Raw genomic sequence first — 26,335 nt, forward strand, 5'->3', positions numbered from 1 at the left:
CACACAGAGACGCATTCACATGACGAACACAAGCCGACTCCGCCCCCCTCCCGAAGACAGCGTTGCCAATGATCGCTGCTTCATCGAGTCCGGCCATAGTCGGATCTGACGAGACCGGGGCGCGAACCCCTGTCCCCAGTGGGCAACTGTATCGACACCAAGCCGATGCTTAGACCGCTACACCACCGCGGACACCACTTCTCCTTTTGACCACACAGCTGTGGGGTCGTTTATTTCCTCCACTAAACATGCAAAGTTTTGAGGATCTTAAAATCAAAGACAGACTTTGCGAAGCCCCAGTGGAGACGCAGTGCACCATCATGAGCATCACTTGACCAGGCAGCCATGGCTCTATTCTCCTGTACACATCAGTACTTTATGCAGTCCTTTTTAACGATACAGTTTCAGTGGAAAGCAGAATTTAAACAAATGTTAAAAAAAGATTCAAAACAAAAATGTTTTGTTATATTTGCTTCGCCCAGTTTTTGTGTGCAGGTCGCCAGACGACAGTGTCATTAACATTCAAGATATAACGGTGAAGGGTTAACAAGGATTGTCTTGATGCATTCTCAGTAATCTCGGTAAGAAAATCAAAGAAGGTTGAATCAGTTCATCTGGACACAACGTTTACTGAACGATATGTTTCATCACTCAGCTAAGTGACCTCTTCAGTCTAAACTGACTGCAGGTGTCCCCACCCTTATAAACAATACAGTACCAAACGACCGAAACCATCGACCAGTTTCATATGCAAATATGGGTGTGACCATTAACTAGTATTTCGATGGCCATGTGTACTATTCACAGAGAATTGGGGAACAGTTGCAATTACAGCATTGTAAGATGGGGACAGATGTACTCTTAGCCCCCCCCCCCCCCCCGGTTCAGGGATGGCCTCATCCCTGAGAGAGTGGCCATTGGCCTGACGTGTTAGCTCTCCTGTGTTGCGGCATTCTTTTGGCCAGCATCTATTTAGTTTCCCCAGTGTACAAGTCACTGCGATCTTCCTGGCACTTAACTGCGTACGCGACGCAGCGGTTGGGGCAGGGGAGAAATCCCACATTAAACAGGCCCTGGTTAAGTGTGGTTACCCTAACTGGGCATTTGTCAAAGCCAGGAAGACGCCCAAACAGTGCACCAGCCAATCGAAGAGAGGAGAAGGACAACAGCTGCCTAAAAGTAAACCAGTGGTGATTCTGTATGTGGCGGGAGTGTCGGAAAAGCTGAGACGCGCGTTTTCAAACCACACTGTGCCAGAAGTTGGTCTATCCAGAGGATCAGGTCCCCCGGCACAAACAGAGCAATATAGTGTACGCTGTTAAGTGCCAGGAGGATTGCGGTGACTTGTAGATTGGGAAAACTAAACAGACGCTGGCCAAAAGAATGGCACCACACTGGAGAGCTAACACGTCAGGCCAGGACTCCACAGTCTACACCATCTACAGACCAGTGGTCACACTTTCATGGATGAGGATGTGTACACCCTTGATAGGGAGGAATGCTGGTTTGAACGGGGAGTCAAAGTGCACAGTTATCACTTTGGGCTGCTCGACATGCTAGCTCACACAGCAAAACCCCTCCCTCGCGTCTACCTACAATCCCCTTCTGCTAACTTCTAAACCCACTGTCTTAAAGGGACAAGCTCTGGTAAACATGGTGACTGTCTAACCTGCTTAAAGTAGGTCACTACAATACTATGCTTTAATCATATAGTCACTATTGTGTTTTCCTATTTGCATTGATAAATGTCAGTTTAAAATGTCTGTTTTGCAAGGTTCTGATCTGAGTTGGAACATATCAAAATAAGAGTAAATCCCCAAATTCCAAATAGCATTGTTACCTTAGGGCAACTCTCTGCCCTTCAAGGACCCTCATCTCATGGGAGTGTCTGGTAATGAGCGGCGGCTCACAGAGAAACTCCTCCTCAGGAATGGACCAGAAATAACGTCCAGAGAGATGCGGCGGCGAGGCGCATGTCTCCAGGTCGTCTTCCCGGCTTAGCCTCCGTAGCCATAATAACTCACAATTGCAGTGGAGCGGGTTACCTCCAAATGACAGTGCAAAAGATGAGGGTGTCATTACCCCTGATGTAGCAAGGACCTGTATCACAAGAAATATAGTTAGATTAGTTGGTGGACAGGCTGACTGAGTGACTTGCAGGCATGTTTCCAATTTTGGGAAAAATAAACCCAATATGGTGAAAAAGCAAATTGTTCCTTTTCATTTCAAAATATGAATTGTTGAGCGTATTCAGATTGCCCCCAATATTAATTTAGCATTAGAGGTTGGAAAATTTTGCTGTCGCTCTTAAGTGTCAAGCCATGCATTACCACCACATGGAAATAGAGCAGTTCTTTTTTCCCATGGCACACGAGTAACTGCCACCGTGGGCTATGTGTGGCAAATTGTGGTCACTCACTCATGGATGACCTGTGAGGGATGTCTGCTGTTGCCCCTTTGAACACTCCCTTGCCTACACATGCAGTACAGGTGCATTGTGGGTCTGGATGGTTTCATCCTTGTTTATAGTGCAGTTTGGAGTTGCTGATATATTCTGAAGTTGTAAAATGTTCCTCTTTCATGTAACGTTTGTGAAGAGAATGTTTTAAATCATCAAGTTTTGACTTTTACTAATCCAGCATATACAGCAGCTTCATTTGTTGATTACCCCGCTCCATTTTATTGCTTAATGCTGTCAGGTTCACATACAGTTTGCTTATTAAGGAGCATGACAACAATATGTCAATAACTTAAAAAGTTAAAATCTGCTTATTGTTAGTTGCTGAGTGACATACTACCCAGTGTATTCATTTCCCTTTAGTTTAAACACAGTAGAGTTCCAGTAAAGGCAGAATAAACTCTTAATTAGCAGGCCTGCAGAAGGGTCTTAACCTCGATTATCACGAGGAACAAATGTGAATACATAACCTATGTCAATATATCGCCCTTGTGTATCAACCAGTCTCTTGACAAATTCAGAAAAAAATATCTAAAAATTAAGCTATATGCAAACGATAAATATTTGTTATGCACACTAAAGCTCATTGGAAGAGCAGGTCTGGATATGGTTTCCTGAGGTTGTTGGTGGTTTCCAACATAAACTCAAAATATGAATCGAATTATTTCCGATTGGAGTCATAAACCCAGACGGATACCTGCGCTCGTTGGAAAAGTGGGTCCGGCGGTAGTTTCTGGAGTTTGTTTGAGGTGACATCTAAACGGTTAAGTTTCTGAAGCAGTGAAAAGGTTCCCTCTGGGATAAAGTCCAACATGTTGTGGTCCAAACTCAGGGTATGGAGACTTGTCATTTTCTATTAGTGGGAGAGAGGTAGATAATGAAAGACACATTATTTATGATTAAATTGTTATTCTTCCTACAGACTTGTGGAATCACAACGTATTCTTGGCTTGGCCACATAACCTTGATGGTGTGATCAGATGTGGAGATTACTCTGGGTCAAACTTCTGCAGAAGAAGCGCTAAAATAGTGAGACTGTAAAGTAATAGGGTGGAGTTAGAGTTTACACTGCTCATGGAGGGCTATCCAAAGGTGTATTCCAGGTTACTGTAACTATATTTTCTTTTCTTGTATTTCCTTTTTAGATTTTATGACTAAACCTACTCGGCGAGAGCATAAGCCTATATGAGGAGTCAGTCTTGACAACACGGTAAATTCCCCCCAGGCTTTACTCAGACAAATGTTCTTTGTTTCCCAATCTGAGCATCTTTTTTACAAAAGGTGGGCACAGTGAGGCTGCTTTGGAAACAAAAGTGTGTCTGTATTTTTATTTCAGCCTCCAGACATTGAGAAAAAGGCAGCTTTTTATAGGTGCAAACATCACAGAATTTATTCCGTAATACAGCCAATCATGACAGTTTTTCTACTGTGTAGGCAGCTGACAGTTTACAGAAGTAACCAGAGATGAAAACAGATGGAAAAAGGAAAAAGAAAACGGTGATAGTTGTTGGCTTATTTCTGGTAAATTTTGGGAGTTGTACTGTTTGCTGATTCTACTACTACTTCTGGCTGCTCCCGTTAGGGGGTGCCACAGCGGATCATCCATTTCCATTTCTTCCAGTCCTCTGCATCTTCCTCTGTCACACCAGCCACCTGCATGTCCTCCCTCACCACATCCATAAACCTCCTCTTTAGTCTTCCTCTTTTCCTCTTCCCTGGCAGCTCCATATTCAGCATCCTTCTCCCAATATACCCAGCATCTCTCCTCCACACATGTCCAAGCCATCTCAATCTTGCCTCTCTTGCTTTGTCTCCAAACCGTCCAACCTGAACTGTTCCTCTAATATACTCGTTCCTAATCCTGTCCTTCTTCGTCACCCCCAATGAAAATCTGAGCATCTTCAACTCTGCCACCTCCAGCTCCGCCTCCTGTCTTTCCGTCAGTGCCACCGTCTCCAAACCATATAACATAGCTGGTCTTACAACCATCTTGTAAACCTTCCCTTTAACTCTTGCTGGTACCCTTCTGTGGCAAATCACTCTTGACACTCTTCTCCACCCTGCCTGCACTCCCCGTTACTTTGGACAGTCGACACCAAGTATTTAAACTCATTCACCTTCATCACCTCTACTCCTTGCATCCTCACCATTCTGCTGTCCTCTCTCTCATTCACGCATAGGTATTCTGTCTTGCTCCTACTGACTTTCATTCCTCTTCTCTCCAGTGCATGCCTCCACCTCTCCAGGCTCTCCTCAACCTGCACCCTACTCTCGCTATAGATCACAATGTCATCTGCAAACATCATCGTCCACGGAGACTCCTGCCTGATCATGTCCGTCAAACTGTCCATCACCATTGCAAACAAGAAAGGGCTCAGAGCCGATCCTTGATGTAATCCCACCTCCACCTTGAACCCATCTGTCATTCCAACCGCACACCTCACCACTGTAACACTACCCTCATACATGTACTGCACTACTCCTACATACTTCTCTGCAACTCCTGACTTCCTCATACAATACCACACCTCCTCTCTCGGCACCCTGTCGTATGCGTTCTCTAAATCCACAAAGACACAATGTAACTCCTTCTGACCTTCTCTATACTTCTCAATCAACATTCTCAAAGCAAACATCGCATCTGTGGTGCTCTTTCATGGCATGACACCGTACTGCTGCTCGCTAATCATCACCTCTCCTCTTAACCTAGCTTCTATTATTCCTTCCCATATTTTCATGCTCTGGCTGATCAACTGTATACCTACTATGTAGTTGCTATGGTTCTGCACATCGCCCTTATTCTTGAAAATCAGTACCAGTATGCTCCTTCTCCACTCCTCAGGTATCCTCTCATTTTCCAAGATCGTGTTAAACAATCTAGTTAAAAACTCCACTGGCATCTCTCCTAAACATCTCCATGCGTCCACAAGTATGTCATCAGGACCAACTGCCTTTCCACTCTTCATAGCTGCCCTCACTTCCTCCATGCTAATCCACTGCATTTCCTGATTCACTATCCCCACATCATCCAACCTCCTCTCTCTAATTTTCTTCATTCATCAGCCCCTCAAAGTACTCCTTCCACCTTCTCAACACATTCACCTCACTTTTCAGTACATTTCTACCTCAGAGGGACCAGAGCTCGGTCCCTCTGTTTAGCCAATCGGTACAAGTCCTTTTCTCCTTCCTTAGTGTCTAACCTGTGATACAACTCACCATACGCCTTTTCCTTTGCCACATCTCTCTTTGCTTTACTCTGCATCTCCTTGTACTCCTGTCTACTTTCTTCATCTCTCTGACTATCCCACTTCTTCTTTGCCAACCTCTTCCTCTGTATACTTTGCTGTACTTTCTCATTCCACCACTTAGTCTCCTTGTCTTCCTTCCTCTGTCCTGATGACACACCAAGTACCTTCCTAGCTGTCTCCCTCACTACTTCTGCAGTGGTTGCCCAGCCATCCAGCAACTCTTCACTACCACCCAGTGCCTGTCTTAACTCCTGCCTGAACTCCACACAACAATCTCCCTTCTTCAACTTCCACCATTTGATCCTTGGCTCTGCCTTCACTCTCTTTCCTGTCTTGGTTTCCAAAGTCATCCTACAGACCACCATCGGAGGCTGCCTAGCTACGCTCTCCACTGTCACCACCTTACAGACTCCAATGTCTTTCAGAAATCGTGCCTTCTACGTAAGATGTAGTCCACCTCTTTGCACTTTCCTCCACTCTTATTTGTCACCCTGTGTTCCTCCCTCTTCTTGAAATATGTATGTATTCACTACAGCCATTTCCATCCTTTTCGCAAATTCCGCCACCATCTGTCCTTCCACATTCCTCTCCTTGACACCATACCTACCCATCACCTCCTCATCACCTCTTTTCCTTTCACCAACACGCCCATTGAAGTCCGCTCCAATCACCACTCTTCTCCTTGGGTACACTCCACCACTTCCTCCAACTTCCTCCAGAATGTATCTTTCTCTTCCACCTCACACCCAACATTCATCAATACACCTTCGATTTCCAGCTTCATACTCATCACTCTGTCCGACACTCTTCCGTCAGAATTACCCCTACCCCATTTCTCCTCCCATTTGCACCATGGTACAAGAGTTTGAACCCACCTCCTATGTTCCTGGTCTTACTCCCCTTCCACCTGGTCTCTTGCACACACAGTATACCTACCTTTCTTCTCTCCATCATATCAGCCAGCTCTCTTCTTCAACCGGTCATAGTGCCAACATTCAAAGTTCCGACTCTCACCTCCACACTCCTACCCTTCTTCCTCTCCTGCTGCCTCTGGACATTCCTTTCTCCTTTCCTTCTCCTAATAGTACCGGTGGTGGTCCTTGGTAATCCGGAATGGAAATCTGATTTATGATCCGTATATTTGATATGCTTTTTTTTTTTTTTTGGTACTTTTTCTTGATCGAAGAAATTAATACTTCTTAGGATCAAATTTGATTTAAGTGACCACATAGCCTCCTCAAAACAAACCAAAATAAATGAATACATAAATAAAACAAAGAAATGGTGGCGTTAACCCCAATTTGACAGAAATAGAAATTATTGAAAATACAGTCTGCCTTTTCTTAGAATCAGAAACTTGTAAATTGTCTGGTAAAGGTAATAGCTAGTAATTTAGCCAACAACAGATTGTTGCCCGCAACCCTGAGAGCAGGATAAGCGGCACAGATAATGGATGGATGGATAGATTGTTGCGTATGCTGAAACCCATGAGGGACTGCTACAAGGCGTGTCAGCTTTCTGTATGATCTAGAACTAGAAACGTCAGTGTTGTAAAACCAAAACCAATTAAATCTAATAGGAGAAACCACGCAGTCATCAACTGATTTCATCCTCTTTAAATATTTCACTTAGATAATCTGTTTACAGTGTATGCTGTTTAATAGGCCCGAGGCAACTACAGTACATTCTGTCATACATGAATTTTGAAGTGTGACTCTAATTGCTGATAAAACATACTCTCTGTATATGGGGTTCCTTGTATTTTAACTTTTGACCCCCATATTGAGGTCAAGAGATAGCTCAGGCAATTACAGTTGCAAAGAAGTGAACATTTTACATTAGCGTGGGAGTGATGTATTTCAAAAAATGGCAATGGTTTTGTTACTCAGGGGGTTTTCCAAAAATTTGCAGGTGGCTCAATGATAACTGAAAGCCACACAGCCTCTCTCTTTATATTGGCTTATGTTCAGTTGAAAAGCCTTTAAAATAAACCCCCCAGCTAATGGGAAGATGTAATTACAGTCATTTTAGGTTCATTTGAACTTAACAACTTAATATCGGGGTACCACACATGCAGCTTTGAGCACAGGATTAGGACAGCCTCAGGGTTCCCATGCATCGTGGAAAACGTGATTGAAAATCCCGTCAACTGATCAAATGTCTGGGTGGTCAGTGAGGTGAGAGCAAATTGTAGTCTGATTATAAAATCTTAATTTTATCCACTAAGATGGTGTATTTTTAGCATGATTTTTTTTACTGAGATTGCATATTTTTATCCATGTTCTTATCTGTTGAGGTGTTATATCAGTTTGTGAAGTTTCGGTCGGTATTTTCAGTAAGATGCAAAAAGTCACACAGTCCATTAAGAGACTGTTGAGATTAATACTGAATAAGACGACCTTCTGTGAGTAATAGCTGTTATGTATATCCAAGTAAAAGTCGTGGAAAGTGTCCTTGAAAAGTCCTGAAAAATTATTTCCTAAAAAGAGCGGGAACCCTGAAGCTACTCTCTGCAGTTCCCTCGTGATGCAAACCTGAATGGCCTCCCATGGGATGGAGTCCAGGTTGTTGTAACTGAGATCCAGTTCTTCCAGGGCCAGCAGGTCATTGAATGCTCCCTGGTGGATCAGAACCAGCTGGTTGTTGTTCAGAATGAGGTGGTGAAGCTTTGACATCCCACTGAAAGTGTCATTGGCTATTCTTGTCAACCGGTTACTAGGAAGAGGGTTATAAAAGAGAGAGAAAGAACAGCACAATATTTTTGACTGGCTATCTCAATATTCATAATGTGACAATATTTTGTGGATGACTATTGGTGCTTTCATTAGATATTCACACAAATGAACATGTTGATAAATGATCATTAGTAGTGTGGATATGACGACCAAGCAGGTAGACAGTCATTGTTCATATCACTCAGCTAAAACAGTTAAATAAAATTGTCTCACTTTACTGTAATGCTACTACCATAACCAAAGTCCCACACATATGTAGTCTCATATCACCAGATCAATTTTATGTCACTATATCTCCCACCTCTGCCCATACCAATCTACACCATACCTGTTGAGATGTAGGGCTCTGAGGTTCTCAAGATCAGCGAAGGCATGAGGTGTGATGTAGGAGATGGTGTTTCTCGACAGCGTTAGGTCCACCAGCCGTGTCATGTTCGCAAAATCTTTCCTTTTCACACTAGACACATAGATATGGAGATTATATCAGACAAGGCAAACTGCATTAAGTCTGAGCATGTTGAGTCCACCAGCTCATTCATCTATCATTGTCAGCTATAAGGCTTCGTTACACATGAAGCTATTCAGGTGGTTTGGGACATTTTGGGTGTATGTTTGTGAGTGATTAAATATGAGAACTTTGAGGTGTCAGATTATATGTTTAAACATGTTTGTATGTTAAAATGTGCACCTAACAGAGGAGGATCCACAATGTTGCCTTTGTAATTGGGGGAAAAAAACCATGACACATTTTGTAAATTTTGTTTACTTGGATCTTTCATAGTTCAGCTTAGCTTGTGCCCCTCCACCTCCACTAGTTAGTGGGTGTACTAGTGGCAAGCTGTTTACACTATGATTAGCCAACACTTGATAGTTAATTAAAAGTGCAACTAGCACAGATGTGGGTGGTGCCCGTTGTTTTGTTATATCTGGATGTCAGCAGTGAGTTTTCATAAAACTCTCAGGGAAAATTTGCGGTATGCATGGTTTTCTTTCACTGGAAAAGTTCAGACTCATCCATTTGAGCGATCATTGTATTATTGCCACCATCAGAGACAGTAAAATTCCCAGAGCCAAACCCTGCTTTCTACAAAAAAGCAACATAAAACAGTTCGTTGGATAGGGTTTCCTACACGACTTTGGGATTGGGAATGTATTTAATGATGTTTAACTGGTCTAGAAATTCCCTTATGATGGCTTGATCTATTTTTTGACAAACATGTACATTTAGAGTTCAGGGTCGTGACAGCCTTTTGTTTACTCCTGAACTCGCGGACCTGCTTCATAGGAAAAATAAAACCTGGGCAAAGGCCAGGAAGTCAGTGGCTGAGGCTGACTGGCTTCTGTTCAAGCAGCTGTGCAACTGCAGCACAGCTCTTATTAAAAGTGCTAAATCCGATTTTTATCTCTCGTTGGCTGCCCAGAAATGACCCTAGGAAATTCTGGAAAATGATAAAATCACCCTCCGCTAACTCAAGCACCAATAAGTCTTGATGCATGCTCAATAATCCAGGTAAGAAAATTAAAGACGGTTGAATCAGTTCATCTGGATACGTTTGACATGTTTCATCACTCGACTAAGTGACAGCTTCAGTCTGAACTGACTGCAGGTATCCACCCCTTATTAACAATACAGTTGCATGACGACTGAAACCAACAACCAGTTTCATATGCAAGTATGGGTGTGACCTTTAACTAGAGTTTCAAAGGTCGTGTACTACAAACAATGGTTTGAACAGGTAGCCAAAGAGGCCATCTATGTGAAGAGGGAACGACCATCCCTGAACCGGGGGGGCTAAGAGTACATCTGTCACCATCTTACAATACTATGATTGCAACTATTCCCCAATCCTCTGTGAATAGTACACATAGCCATCGAAACGCTAGTTAATGGTCACACCCAAATTTGATCATGATAGCGGTTGTTGGTTTCGGTCGTTATGCAACTGAATTGTCTACAAGGGGTGGGGATACCTGCAGTCAGTTTAGACTGAAGATTTCACTTAGCTGAGTGATGAAAAACATATCTGTCAATAAACGCTGTATCCAGATGAACTGATTCAGCCTCTGAAGCACCAATAAGCTTCCACCATGCATTACTGCTGATTCAGGACCAGTGTCAGATATAGCTGAGACGTTAGACTGTTTTAACAGACATTTTATTGCCTCTAGCTCCCTGTTTGACTCCTCCCCGTTGTTCAACTCACTGGCCTACTCTGACCATGAGACCTCCTCAATCAGCTGTGCTCGTGATGGTGCTTCTCAGACCTTCTCTCTTTCCTCCCTTGGGGAGGTCCATAAAACTTTAAAAGGACTGGATTCTAGAAAGTCAGCAGGTCCAGATAATCTACATCCATTCTTTTTAAAACTTGCTGCAGATTTTATCACTGTTCCAGTCACCCACATTTGTAATCATACTTCTGAAACAAGTACTACCCCACCTATTTGGAAAACTGCACATGTGCTCCCTAAAATGAGGGGACCTCTCAGTGCTGAACAATTATTGACCTATTTCCAATTTATGTTTTAGCTAAGGTTATGGAAAAACTGGTTAATAACCAGATTAAGGAATTTCTATGCACCAATGATATTTTATCAGTCCATCAGTCTGAATTCGGAGAGCAGCACAGTATCGTCACTCTTGCACAAAAAGTGGTGAATGACATTACAGAAGCCCTGGACTCTGAAAGCATTGTGCTGCTGTTTTCATTGATCTTCATAATGCTTTTGTACAGTGGACCATATTATCTTAAAACAGAGACTATAAAGCATTGGTCTGACTAACCATACTGTTTGAAAATTATCTCAATGAACAAAATCATTATGTAAAAAATGAGGGTTTGTTTTCATGTATGCTTGGTGTCAACAAGGCTGTGCCTCAGGTTTCCGTTTTGGGGCCAACACTATTCACTATCTACGTAAATGGCGTAGGCCTGGATTTACCTAATACTTCTCTGTATTTATATGCTGATGACTTGTATATTGTTGTGCTAGTACGGGAACTCAAGCCCTAGAGTCATTGTTGACTGCTTTTAACATCATGCACTCACAGCAACTCAAATTGGTGTACTCAATGTATGACTCCTTTGAAGATGGCACTGTATTATGGGGACTTGCTACAAGCTACTCTCACTTTTAATACAATTGTATCATCCAAACTGCTGTTGAAACTCAGGGGTCTTGGTCTGAGTAACTCTATCTGTGATTGGCTATTTGATTTCCTGACAGGCAGGCCCCATCCTGTGAGAATAGGTAAAACATACTCATCTACATTAGTTCTTAAGACCGGCGCACCTCAGGGCTGCTGTCTCAGTCCCCTATTGTACAGTCTGTTTACACATGACTGTGTTGCTAAATATGACAATGGCATCATTAAATTCACAGATGACACCACAGTAATTGGACTTAGGAGTGACAATGATGAGAGGACCTATGGGAGGGAAGTGGAAGATTTAACCATATGGTGTGCCATGATAACAACCTCTCTCTAAATGCCAAGAAGACAAAATAAATCATTTTTCACTTTAGAAAGATCAGAGGAAAACACATTCCTATTTCCATCAATGCTTCATCTGTTGAAATTGTAGACAGTTATAGATTTCTCAGTTTACACATCACAGACACCCTAACACCAACTGCATTGTCAACAGGGCACAGCAGAGACTGTATTTTCTGAGGCGTCTCAAGAGTTTTAAAATGAGTACCAAATCATTGCCATGGAACTACCACAACTTAATAATATTTATACCACTTACTGCAAAAGGAAAGCCCAAAACATCCCACTGCTCATTTTCTCTTCTTGAGCTTTCCATCTAAAAAATGCGACTGATGCCTCAAATCACACACCACCCATCTCAGCAAGTTTCTTTCCACAGGCAGTCAGGTTGCTGAACAGCTGATGCATGCATATGCACCTTACACTGTTGTGTTATTGTGTACATAATGTATGAATTCTTTGTACATAGTCTGTTTTTTTTTGTCCTTGTGTCCCCTAGGTTAAGGCAGAGAGAGCCACAGCACAAGAATTTCATTGTATTCTAAACACATGACAATAAAGTTGATCTTTAACTTGATGAATGTTGACAAAACAAAAATGATGTTTACAAATGCCAAGAAGTTGCCGCCTGTGCTTCCTAGTGTGACCTCTGCTCGAGGCACTGCAGTTGTTCTTGTGTCTAGTAACAAGTACCTCAGTATCATCATTGGTGACCACTTGACTTTTAAATGTCATACTGAACAGCTTTTAAAAAAAATATGAAGCGAACGCTGCACTTCTACTTTACAAATAAATCTTGTTCCTCTTTTAAATCTAGAAAAAGACTAGCTGATACAACTTTCCTACCCCTACTTGATTGCAGTGATGTGCTCTATATGAATGCCCCTGCTTATTGTCTTCATATGTTGGCTACGGCTTACCACAGTGCTCTTGAGTTTCACCACTGGGTGTAGGCCCCTCACTCATCACTGTACTCTATTCCTTAGCCAACTGTTCTTCGGTTTACATTTATTTTCAAGTCCCTCCTTGGTTTGCTGCCTTCTTATCTATGTGTTTGCATCTCCTGTAATCTCAGTGGCTACGGTGTCAGGACTATTTGATGTTGTCGGTCCCCACAGTCCGTACGTACTGAGCTTGGCAAAAAGGCTTTTTTTTTTTTACACCAAATGCTTGGCACTCACTACAAAAGAGCCTGAAACGGCCTAATGTGATTCCACCGGGAGTCTTTAAGAAACCCACCAATTTACTGGTGATGGATCCTGCTAGCACTTGCATGTCTACACGGTAGCCTTTAATATTGTTTCAACAGCACTGCCTTGATTATCTATGTTGTGTTCCTTGTATTTTGTGCAACCTAAATGTCTGTGTGTAGCTGCTGTCTTGGTCAGGACTCGAAAACGAGACTCCTTATCTCAATGAGACCTTCCTGATTAAATAAAGGTTAAATAAAAATAATTTGAGCCAGACAAATCCATTTGCAATACTTGATCCTTTTTGCTATGAAGCTGACATTCAATCTCTAATGATAATTAGCGGCACTTGGTAAAATGTTATTTGTGACACTGCATTTGAGGTCTATAGCCAAGTGAAAACATGGGTGGGGCCTGAAATTGAACCTTGAAGAACGCCACAAGTAAAAAGTATTGAAGCAGAAAGTTTTCTTTCATAGCAGAGAAAGCTCCATGTGAGAGGTAAGAAATTTAGCACTGTGTCACTGATACCAATTTGAATTTAAGTTGAAATGGTCAGTGAATATTATCAAAAGCAATACAGACATCTAAAAGATTTTCATCTAAAAGACAGGAACGACAACTTACAGGAACTTACTATACTTTATATACCACTATACCACTATAAGATGTGGATTTTCCATGTGAGACTCACCAATGTAGCCTAAACAAATTTTGTGTGCGTGCAGAATAGGTTAAGTGTATTAGCTCATTTCTGCAAGTTCTAGTTGCAGTATTTAACTAGTTTTACTTTTAATTTTGTCTAATCAATTTATAATTTCAACTTTTTCCACTTTCACTTGCAAATTAGAGATTTTTAGATGGACTGGACTTGTCTGTGTAAGTTTACCCCACCAATGCCGTTGTAAAGCAGGGTGTCAGGGCTCACCTCCAAAAACCTCCACAATGAGGCAGGTACATATACTATAAATACGACAACAATCGATAGGAATGATGTAAAATACTATGAAAATAAGACCCACAAAAAAAAAAACTGGAATTTTCCTTAAAGCATCAATCAGCAGTACAAACCATTTACAACACTTTGTTAAAGGCAGTGGGCTTAAATATTCAAAGGCAACAGAAATGGTAAAAACGATTTTGCATGTTTATTCCTTGTATTTTGAGCATCCCATTTAATATTTGTCAGCATGAAAAATGCTTGCTGAAGGCTAGAAATGAAGTAATGAATACTCATCTGTGATGTCATCAGGACACAGCCTTGAGTCGCCCGACTGTCAAAGAAACAAAACGTTCTTTTCAGCCCAAAATAAACTGTTCTTTACGCCACACGAGTTTCACTACATTGCAGTTGTGGTGCCAGATACTGTGCTCATATTCCCAAAAATTCACCCTGGGTGCCGTTTCCATTTCCACAAAATCGGGTCTCTTGTTCATCGTCAGTGGAGCAGCTCCAGGCTTTGTCTCTTGATGGCATCACAGATTAGTGTCTTGACTTTTTCCGCTTTACGTGAGAAATGATCATCAGAATATTTAAAGACCGAGCTGTCCAAGCAGGAGTAGCTGCTAAACTCTCGTCCTCTGTCATGTTTTTTTTTTAATTTAACTGCTTATTTGCTGTAATGTTTTCTTTATTATTGTTTTAGTGCTAGTTTATTATTTTTCTTCTTCAGAAATATTTGCACAAATTCCTGTGAGATGGTAAATGGTAGACATGAGATTTTTTTGCCCATTAATTGGAACATGTGTGCCAGTGCTGCCCAAGAAACATAACCCTTATCAGCCTGATGGTGGCACTATAATTAAAGCTTAACTTAAAGTCATAACTCCTATGCCCTAAGTCCCATTTACATGAAATTTGGTACAGATATCCATCTACCCTCAATATAAATTGCTGCCAAGAACTACTAAAGTCCGTCTGACTAGATTTTCTGTTGTTTTGAATTCTTTGAAAAAAAAATTCCCCCCTTTTCTCCCCTATTGTACTTGGCCAATTACCCCACTCTTCTGAGCCGTCCCGGTCGCTGCTCCACCCCCTCTGCCAATCCAGGGAAGGCTGCAGACTACCACATGCCTCCTCCCATACATGTGGAGTCACCAGCCGCTTCTTTTTCACCTGACAGTGAGGAGTTTCGCCAGGGGGATGTAGCGCATACGAGGATCATGCTATCCCCCCCCCCCACGAACAGGCACCCCGACCCACCAGAGGAGGCGCTAATGCAGCGACAAGGACACATACCCACATCCGACTTCCCACCCGCAGACATGGCCAATTCTGTCTGTAGGGACGCCCGACCAAGCCGGTGGTAACATGGGGATTCGAACCTGCAATCCCCGTGTTGGTAAGCAAGGGAATAGGCTGCTACGCTACCCGGACGCCCCTGAAAAACTAATTTTGACATCTCCTCCTAAACCATTGGTCCAATTTCTACCAAATTTTCTGTGGATCATTATTGGACCAAGCGTAGCAATATTGTATAAAGATGTGTGATATCTCATTTAGTTTTCAAGATATTGACCAATGAACTTCAAAAAGGCGTGGCTTAGCACAAAGAGACCAAAGTCAACGTCTGTCAGGCCAATCATTATTAAACTTGCAGGATATGTCTACATAGGTACCCGAGTCATTCTCTGAAAGTTTCATTCAAATCTACCACTGGGGGGGTATAAATGCAGAAAATGGCTGTGGCATAACAAAAATCATACTATAAATAAGAAATTCTTTGTCCAAACATTACAAAACTCGCAGGCTATGTTTCATGCCAATGTTGAGTCACGTGTAAGGCTATTTTGATATCGCTGAAAAGGGGTACCGCCAGTTCCAAACACGTGCATAGGCCTGCCAGTCTGTCCAGACACCATCAAACTCGGTGGGTATTTTTAATTAAGCTGTTGAAGCTTTCAAGTGTTTAGTGGTCTGTGTTGGCTTGAACCCCAGAACCGCTGCTTGCAGCTATACTTTTTAAATCCTTTTTCCTTTATGCCTGTTACTGTCTGATTTTTTTTGGGGGGGGGGGTTGCCTCTGTTCTCCTCACACTTGGGAAAATGTCCTTGAGCTCTGAAAAATTGCTATGTCAATAAAATGTATGATTATTATCATCATTACTTTATTTAAATTATTTGTTTCCTTAATGATGATAATGGTAGCAGTTTTAGTTGTGTGTAGTCATAGCAGTAGTAGTGCTTATGCGTAAATGTAAGTTAAACTATGTAGAGATCCATGTGGGCATATGCAGAGCAATAGAGAGTTGTGTCAGTACTTCATTGGTGCGTGTTTGGCCAAAAAGGTTAAACACTGAACAAACTTAAATAACTGATGGATTATCAAGATACTGTACATGATTCAAGTAACTCAAAATGGACATAATTCACATATACCTAATGAAACGTGAGTCAAAAATGTCAGGTGGCTTATATCAAGTTTCCAAAACACAAATTAAAAAGGGTTTATCCAAAACTGTATGGACTCTTGGTGCATTTTTGTCCACTGTGCCTTACAGTATGTTTAATATAAATCCACCGCACGCCATGGCTGCCGGACAAGATACTGTTACTTAAATATTAAGTCCTGCATGATTAATACACTGCATGATCTGGTTAGGGTTAGGGTGACGTTATTAATAATATTCAATGTAATTTTCCCTGACCTGTGTCTCGCTTTCTTTCTCTCTCTCCTTTACAGCATGCTGTTCTAAACTTGAATGGCCATCCTATTCCAACTTACAAGTGCCGTGAAACTAATTCACACGTGTGATGACTCACATACTTGGAGAACAACAGTATGCTGGGGGTGATTATGGGGGCTGGCAGCAGCTAAAAGGCAGGCACAGACAGAACGTCACCAAGCTGACCTTGCAGCCTTGAAAACGGAGAGCTGGGTTTGAGAGGAGCTTAAAAGCAAAGACAGACTTCGCGAAGCCCCAGTGGGGAGACGGTGCACCATCATGAGCATCACCTGACCAGGCAGCCGTGGCGCTATTCTCCTGGACACATTAGCACATCATGCAGTCCCTCTTAATGAGCGGAAGGCAACGTTTAAATAGATTTAAAAAAGAATCAAAGCGAAAATGTTTTGTTACATTTGCTTTGCTCAGTTTTTGTGTGCAGGTTGCCGTACGACCACGTCATTAACATTCAAGATATAACGGTTAAGGATTATTTACCGCTGAAATTTAACAAAATCTGTTTCTAATACTTTTTATTAACGTTCTTTTTTTTTTCAATCTGGGTCTCATTTTTGTAGTTTTTAACCATCTTGCATGTTGGTTATGATATTGTTTTACTCACCGGCTTCCTTTTTGAGATTTTGGACACAGGCCCACCACAGGACTCGGCTTTACAATGGCGTCTCTCGGTGCCACAAAACACGAGCATCATACGTATTTAAGCAAGTCCCCTTTAACCCAATTGTCCACAGCATGTATTTGGAAGTGAAGGTTAAAAATTATCACCTGAAACGTCCCACATGATCACTGGTGGATGACACTGCTGATCTACTTCCTGGCAGCCTAAAACTTACCGTAGGTTGTAGTAACATGGATGTTATTATAGTAGAACTGGATACGCCACCGCCGCTCAGCCTTGCAGCCAATTTCTTTCCAGTGGTCACTCGTGGTATTGCAGTGAAAAAAATCCCCTGCGGCCCAAAAAGCATTTTCCCCATAGACCACCACTGTAAAAGAGACGCCTGTAAAACTGTTGACAGGACACCTGCAGCTATAATCATGGTCAATTATCACTCTTTGTATTGTATGTTTTTAAGCCATGGGGTTTTAATAATTTTCTGAAGCCCAGAAAAATCTCTTTTTTTCCCTGCATGACGTCACGGCTGTGTGCGAGCCCTCTACGCGTGGTCATGTGTCTCGGGAGCGAGGATCTTTGCCAGGTTAAACAGACGCTGCTCGGATGAACACAAATCGGAGGTAAAGGTGAATATATGACACAGAGCTGAGCTTCTCTTTCACACATCAAGATATTTTGAGTTTGTGGTTTTGCGTCGGATTTATTGGTCCCTTGTTAGACCTTGTTTTGAACATGCCCCGTAGTAGTCTTATTCATCCATGAAGGCCGCTAGCATAGCATTCATGAACACGCAGCGCCGGATCCTGAATGTGGTTCGCTTGTTCTCATAGCATACAGGCATACTGCGCATATTCAGTGGGCCCCGTGTACCCGGAAGTAACCCGGAAGCCAGAAACTTTTCTGGCATATGTGCCAGAACAGCAAGTCTCATAGGAATGAACAGGCGCCATTTTTAGGTCCAGTATCCAGTTCAACTATTATACATCCATGAGTAGTAACCGTCCATAAACAACTAGCCGGCCAGCACCACAGAGAAGTCATAGATAATGGACAGTCATCGACACAGTCTGACCGAGACACTGGGGGGGGGGGGGGGTTAAAGACTCCTGTTCACTTGTCCCATAAGACACCGATGTAAAGCTGAGTCCAGCGGTGATCCCCTGTCCAACATCTACTGAATTAAGCTGAGTAAAAGGATGTCATAACCAATATGAGGAATGACAAACACTGTAAAAATACTGGAATTATCATTTAATCTTGTTATGGCATCACAGTTTAAAAACTCAGAATACTACATCACTGGACATGTGGCTATCGATCACCTGACAATCTTTGTTCCATTATCCAGCACTTGAGGTGCACTTATTTAGTGGTTCTGTTCCTATAAAGGTATAATGTGAATACTACTGGTATGGTATTCTGACATTTCTCTTGCCAGCCTCACTTTCTGCTAACATTTCCATGCCATCGTGTCCAAATTGACACAGTGTCTTATTCAAACAAATCCCTCTGTAGGCCACATGAGAAGCTTTACGGTAAGCATGTGTTAGTTGAAAGTGGACAAATAAGTGCCTCAGTATATTGATTTCTAATTGGTGAATGCTTTGTACAATGAGACTCATATTTGGTGGCTGTGAAAAGAGGCTACTGTACTATAACAAGGCCAGTAGTTTGTGCTAATTGCTTTGGTAGATTGTATCAAAGCACTCTCAAGTGCACGGGACACGGCAGTAATACCTCCGTGCCATTAACAACAATGACTGTGGTGAAACTACCAAACAAAACCACCACTCAATGCAATGGCAGCACCGAAGGATTGAATCGAAAATGAGATTGGTGCGTTTTAAGCTTTGACTTGACGTGACATCTTGTTTTAACCCGTATTGAGCCTTAGCACAGCGACTGACTATCTGTCCACTCCATCGTCACAGCTGCTGACCAGCAGTGACCCGCTGCTTGCTGCCCAGCCCCCAGACTCATTTTGGTTTACCGATAGTAATCCAGTTTTATCCTACCGTTGTGTATTTTTCATCCCCCCAAAAAAGAAAAAAAGAACTGTAACCATTCAAAAATTATGTACTACTACTACTACTACTACTACTTCTTCTTTCAGCTGCCCCCGTTAGGGGGCGCCAAAGTGGATCATCCATTTCCATCTCTTCCTGTCCTCTGCATCTTCCTTTGTCCCACCAGCCACCTGCATGTCCTCCCTCACCACATCCATAAACCTCCTCTTTGGCCTTCCTCTTCTCCTCTTCCCTGGCAGCTCCATATTCAGCATCCTTCTCCCAACATACCCAGCATCTCTCCTCCACACATGTCCAAACCATCTCAATCTTGCCTCTCTTGCTTTGTCTCCAAACCGTCCAACCTGAGCGGTCCCTCTAATATACTCGTTCCTAATCCTGTCCTTCTTCGTCACTCCCAATGAAAATCTTATCATCTTCAACTCTGCCACCTCCAGCTCCTGTCTTTTCATCAGTGCCACCGTCTCCAAAATGATGTACAGTTAGTTTCAAAATTACAAGTTAATGTAGCAGTAGTAGTAAAAGTAACAGTTTTAAAAACAGGAGTATTTTTATTTCAGTAAGTATTGCTTGCATATTTGGGTATCCAGGGGAGGGGGGGGTTGTGTGTATATTCTTAAGAAAAAAAAACAAACTATAAACCTATAAATAAAGTTGTTAAATATGTTCTGGCGCTGGCTGGTACTGCTGGACCCATACTTAACTACATCATTACTATTTACTATTGACACCTATCGAGCTGCACTTGACAGCATGATTTGCAGCCTGTCTTCTGACGTGTGCCAGTGTACATGTACGTGTGTTTTCCATTATGCATGATCCAGTAATACTGAGGCACAGTATTTCTGCCAGTGAAAATTATAGTGCTCACTCGACGGTAGCACAGATCAAGTGAAAACCTTACAGGAGGAAATGTAACTGGCAACACCACGCTCGTGTTGACAGCAAGCATGACCGCAAGTAAAGCCTGGTATATTATATTTAGACCAGCTAAGATGGTTGTCTTGATATGAGGACCATGTTCGACCTTATTTTCTTTTTTGTACAACGGTTGTAATGCAAGTGTTGACTTTAATGCTGCTATTTTATTTTCTGCTACTCTATTTTACTTGCTGCTATTCATCTGCTTGCCATAGTAAAATCAAAAGATCTTTCCCATTGTGGTATTGATAATATATGAGAGGATTTGTGTGTGTGTGTGAATTTATTAATTGTAAAGAGCTCTGAGTGGCTGTTGCAGCTAGCAAAGCGCTGTACAAAATGCAACTTGATTGACTGATCTACTTTGTGCGTTGATTCTCATATTCACCCGCCTCTTGATGCTCTAAGACACGCTTACAATAAATGCACTCAACATGACACGCGGTCTTGGCTATGGCCTGATTGCTATGTAGCTCTGTGACGCCAGCTGGTAACCTTCACACGTGTCTGCTAAATGCTGACTGGCACTCTGCATAAAAGCCTCTGCTGAACGAGTAAATGTATCATAAATGTTGCAGCGGCGGTATTAATGTTGCTTATATTACCTTGTGACGAAGTTGTCGGCCAGCCGTAGCTCCACGGTATGTCTGTCGATGTTTGGCGGCACGAACAGCAGACCCTTCTTGGCACAGAGGGTTGCCAGGTTGGGTGACAGGATCTGGCATACGCAGCGCTTCGGACAGATCTGTGCCCGCACTGCCATGGCAACTGCCAGCATCACACACAGCAACAGCCTCTCCATGGTTACCACCCTACCTGGATACAACACCTGAGAGAGAGAGGGGAGGGGGGAGGGGGGCTGTTAATTACACCGATGACGAAATGCTCATGAGGTTCTCTTTTTAAATGTTCAAGTGCCATTTACAGTGAAATAGAGATGCCCCGGTGAACTTCAGACGTTACACGTGACTGTATGATGCTACAGAAGCTGTACATTATATCCATTATAACAGCTTTATAGCAATGTAACCGTAGGCTGATGTTGATGGCAGCACAAATTCACATTTGCAGCGGCTTCACACAGTATCGTTGTGGGAAGATGGCGGCACGAAATCATGTTTTCGGCGTCCTCGCCCAATACCGTCCATGCAGTGTCTTTGTCCACGTCTACGTCTAAGTTTGTGTTCGTTTGATGGCCGGGAGAGCTGTGCTGGGTCTGCTGGGAGAGCTTGGTCTGCTGCATCCTGTGGTCCTAGGGACCACGGCCCTGCTTGGAGCTGTGCCCGAAGAGGAAACACCGAGGGTAGTCTGACAGGACACGGAAGCGGGGCAGGCTAAGCTAACTGCTAGCCCATGTGGACTGGTAGTTCCGACAGTCATCCTGACTGGCGTTTGCTCTCCTGGACAGTTTTTTTTTGTTGTTGTCGTTTAGTTTAGATATATTTGTTAGTTTACGTATATGTGTACTTGTAGTTTTTGGATGTGTTTTTGTGTTTGTGTTGCACTGCTGTGGGCTGAGGGAAACGACAAATAGTGTTTCTGATTCTGGTTCTGATGTCCTTCTGCACTGTATTTCAGGTGCGGCCGTCATGGCCCGAGTCTTTCATCCTGCAGCGTAAAAACGATTCAACAGATCGCTCCTCCAGTATCACCAGACACACTGTCGGACATTTCGTTTTATTCGGCAACTGAAACGATTCTCAGCCAACGTTATTAACGAGGTGACGTGACCAGATGGACCAAGAGGGGCAGGACCTGAACCACAAACCCAGCATCAGGCATGACTAATCAAACCAGAGGAGGGGCTTTAATGAGTTATTTACTCAGCAACACACACACGTACACATACAGTCATGATTAGTCCTTGTGGTTAGCTGGAGAAGGTAAATAGAGAGCAACTATAGAGGGGAGGGGGGCGCTCATTAATGACGACCTTGATGAGGGATTGAAGGAAAGAGGAGAACCAGGATTAAGAGGATCACATATGTGCATGTACTCACGCATGCATGCCTAAATACACAAGTACAAGCACTTCTGCACACACGTACACACACAAACATATATCCAATTACAAACTGGGTGATGGCCAACACCACATTTGGTCACATTTAGTCCACAGTAAATGAAACCTGGCCAAATACAATCACTAAAAAAATGTTTCCACCCCCCCCCCTTTCTCCCCAATTGTACTTTGCCCAGTGTTGTAGTACTCAAGTCCGAGTCCTGGACTCGAGTGATTTTCAGGATTCGTGACTCAACTTGGACTTGAGCACTGATGACTCGGACTCGAACACTGGGGACTCGAGACTCAACTCGGACTCAAGGTTTAGTGACTCGACTACAACACTGGTATGTGTGCACATGCTTGCGAGTGCACTTGTTTGGCTGTTGTGTGATAAAGTAACTAAACTCCCTCTGAAGTGGTGACAGTCATTTTGTTTCCTGTCGACCTTTTTTATTTGTATGTCGGCTTCTATACGGTGCCAGAGCGGAGCACTGGAGCCCATCTTGGAACTCAACTCAGACTCAACCTTGATGACTCGGACTCAGGTAATGGGGACTTGACTCGGACCCGACTCGGATTCTTCTTTGGGGACTTGGACTCGAACACTGGGGACTCGAGACTCGACTCTGACTCTAGGTTTAGTGACTTGACTACAACACTGACTTGGCCAATTACCCCATTCTTCAGAGCCATCCCAGTTGCTGCTGCACCCCCTCTGCTGATCTGGGGCCTCATGTCAATCGTTACTATGGGCAAATTTGTGCGTACACACCCATGGGATTTTTTAGCCCTGAAGTTTGTCTCAAGAGACCAGTGTAGAACCTGGGTCACCCCTGAATTTAGACACCGGCTGGCTCACACTGATGTCTTGCAGGCCTGGGTGATGGCTCGCTACAAGAGGTAGACAACAGATGTCAGGAGGAAGGAATTACAAATAACCATCATGCTTTGCAGCTGACTGTCAGACAATCTTGAGGGCTAAAGAAATTCCATAGGTGTGTACGCACAAATTTGCCCATAGTAACAATTGATACATGAGGCCCCAGGGAAGGCTGCAGACTACCATATGACTCCTCTGATACATGTGGAGTCGCCAGCTGCCTCTTTTCACCTGACAGTGAGGAGTTTCACCAGGGGGATGTAGCGTGTAGGAGGATCACGCTATTCCTCCCAGTCCCCCCCCCCCCGAACAGGTGCCCCGACCAACCAGAGGAGGCGCTAGTGCAGCGACCAGGACACGTACCCACATCCGGCTTCCCACCTGCAGACACGGCCAATTGTGTCTGCAGGGATGCCCGACCAATGTTTTTATTATTAGTAATGATAATTATAATAATAATGCATTACATTCATAACATACTTTACATGAAAAGGAGAATCTCAAACAGCTATCAGCTAAACTCCAAGGAGACAGTAAAACAGATAGCCTGGACTAAAACGTGCAGATATTCAACAGAACATCCAATAAAAAAACAAGATATGTGCAGCAGACAGTATAAAGTTTTTAATTATTGTATTCGCAATGCGTCCAATCTGTCAACAATGTTGCGTGTTTTTGTAATCAAGAATCAGGGACATGAATTTGTCATTTCATTCTGCGCACGTGTGCACATGAAATGAAACGAAATATAATTTTCCCCAGCCCACAGCAGTGCAACACAAAGAGAAAAACACATCCAAACTACAAAATCACTGTCCAAGAGAGCGAGCACAAGGATGACTGTCAGAACTGCCGGTCTGCATGGGCTAGCAGTTAGCTTAGCCTGCCCCGCTTCCGCGTCCTGTCAGACCGCCCTCAGAGTTTCCTTTTCGGTCGCAGCGCCAGGCAGGGCCGTGGTCCCTGGGCCCACAGGACGCAGCAGACCAAGCTCTCCCAGCCACCGAACAAACACACAAACTTAGATGCAGACGTGGACAAAGACACTGCATGGACAGTACTGGGTGAGGCCGCCATAAATGTAAGTTCACGTCGCCATCTTCCCACACCGGTACTGGGTGAGGCCGCTGCAAACATGAATTCGCGCGGCCATCTTCCCACACTGGAAGCAGAAGTAATATTCATTTTATACAGTATGGAAAGCTAAAACACTCTGAAAATGCACTAAAACAGTCAAAGTTTTGGAGTCTTTACAGTGCACACGTGAACTGAAAGTAACTCGATTCAAACCATTGCTATTTCATCACTTTCCCAACTGGTAAAAAGCTGGGACGGTATGGAAAATGCAAATTAAAAAGAAATAATTGATTTCTCGATTTACTCTGACTTGTATTTCATTGCAGACAGCATGAACACAACACATTTCATGTTTTGGCTGGTCAACTTCATTTCATTTGTAGATATTCATCCACTCCCTCCATTCAGGCCTGCAACACATTCCAAAATAAGTTGGGACGGGGGCAATGTAGGGCTAGTAAGGAGGTAAAGTAATGATGTGATTGTAATCGTGATTTGGTACAAAAGCAGCATCCAGGAAAGGTCTAGTGAGACGGGCAGAGGATCACCAGTTTGTCACCGAATGTGAGAACGTTACTGAAATGTTTAAAAACAAAGTTCCTTAAAGAAGGACAGGAAGGGATTTGGACATTTCACCCTCTATAGTGCATAACATAATTAAAAGACTCAAGGAATCTGGAGGGATTTCAGTGCGTAAAGGGCGAGGGTTCAAGCCTAAGCTGAATAACCATGCTCTCCCATCCCTCAGACTGTGTCAGGAACCGTCATCCATCTGTTAGGCCCGGCTCAAACTACACGAATTCAGGCCGATGTTGACCCGATGGCGTCGCTGCCGACCATCGTTCAGTGTCGGGCCCGAATATGAACGTTGGGAACGACAAATACTCCTGTAGTGTGACGTAATCCATGACCAGCGTCAGACGCCCCATGACCCCGACTCGACAAGTCTAGCATGTCAGAACTTTTTTGCATTTTCCGTCTAGTTTGACCCCCTGACCCGACGCTCACGGATGTGTTCCTGATGCTGACCAATAGGATAACAGAACACTGGCGCCAGCATCACATCGTGCTTCTTCCATGATTGACACTTTTTGACCCGCCTCCCCAACAACCTATGAACTCGCGTACGGTCGTGATGACAGCAGATGACACGATGACGGCAGCATACGATGATGGGTCGGGCTCATACTTGCAGTCTGGCGGCCAAGACAAGACATGAATTTATAGCAGTAGTCTGGCATGGTGCCATCGTGAAAGACAATATATTGTGTAGTCTGATCCGGGCATTAGCAATATAACCACGCGGGCTCAGGATTACTTCAGCAAACCTTTGTCAAGCACTACAATACACAGTTACATCCACACATGTCAGTTAAAACGTCACTGTGCCAAAAGGAAGCCCTGTGTTAACCGTGTCCAGAAGTGCCGTGGACTTCTCTGGGCTGGAGGCATCCGGGATGGACCGTCACACGGTGGACACGTGTATTGTGGTCACATGAATCAATATTTCAGGTTGTTTTTGGAAGACCTGAAATATTGATTTTGGACTTGTTGTTACCAGCAACAAGTCCAGAAGCCGGGGTCTGTCATGGGTTGTGTCAGTGCCCTTGGCAAAGTTAGCTTACACTTGTGTGACAGCACCATGGATGCCGAGAAGGACACAGAGATTTTGGAGCAACATATGCTGCCTTCAAGACGACATCTCTTCCAGGGACACCCATGCATATTTCAACAACACAATGCAAAACCACATTCTACACACAGCACAAAGGCAAGGCTGCAGAAGAAGAGGGTGCTGACTGGCCTGCCTGCAGTCCCGACCGGTCCCCAATACACAATGTGAGGCACAAAGTGTGACAATGAAGACCCTGTATTGCTGCACACCTTAAGACTTGTTTGCGGGGAAAATGGGGCAAAATTACACCTGAAACGCTTCATCACTTGATGTCTTCAGTCCCTAAATGTCTTTTAAGCATTGTAAAAAGGAATGGCGACAATACA

At 43.4% G+C, this 26,335-nt stretch overlaps 1 protein-coding gene across 2 annotated transcripts in view; it reads right to left on the bottom strand.

Moving 5' to 3' along the window:
• LOC130126434 (leucine-rich repeat and fibronectin type-III domain-containing protein 5-like) overlaps positions 1–21,183 on the bottom strand; it is a 45,541-nt gene extending 24,358 nt beyond the window's left edge. For both annotated transcript variants that reach the window (XM_056295948.1, XM_056295949.1), the window contains exons 1-5: positions 20,981–21,183; positions 8,770–8,898; positions 8,241–8,421; positions 3,156–3,311; positions 1,841–2,100 (exon numbers count right to left, since the gene is read on the bottom strand). In XM_056295948.1, the coding sequence (XP_056151923.1) occupies positions 1,841–2,100; positions 3,156–3,311; positions 8,241–8,421; positions 8,770–8,898; positions 20,981–21,177 (923 nt within the window). In that variant the 5' untranslated portion in view covers positions 21,178–21,183. The remainder of the gene's footprint in view (positions 1–1,840; positions 2,101–3,155; positions 3,312–8,240; positions 8,422–8,769; positions 8,899–20,980) is intronic.
• Between the last annotated feature and the right edge of the window lie 5,152 nt (positions 21,184–26,335).

This window comes from Lampris incognitus, chromosome 16 (genome assembly GCF_029633865.1).
Source record: "Lampris incognitus isolate fLamInc1 chromosome 16, fLamInc1.hap2, whole genome shotgun sequence".
NCBI classification, from domain to species: Eukaryota; Metazoa; Chordata; class Actinopteri; order Lampriformes; family Lampridae; genus Lampris; species Lampris incognitus.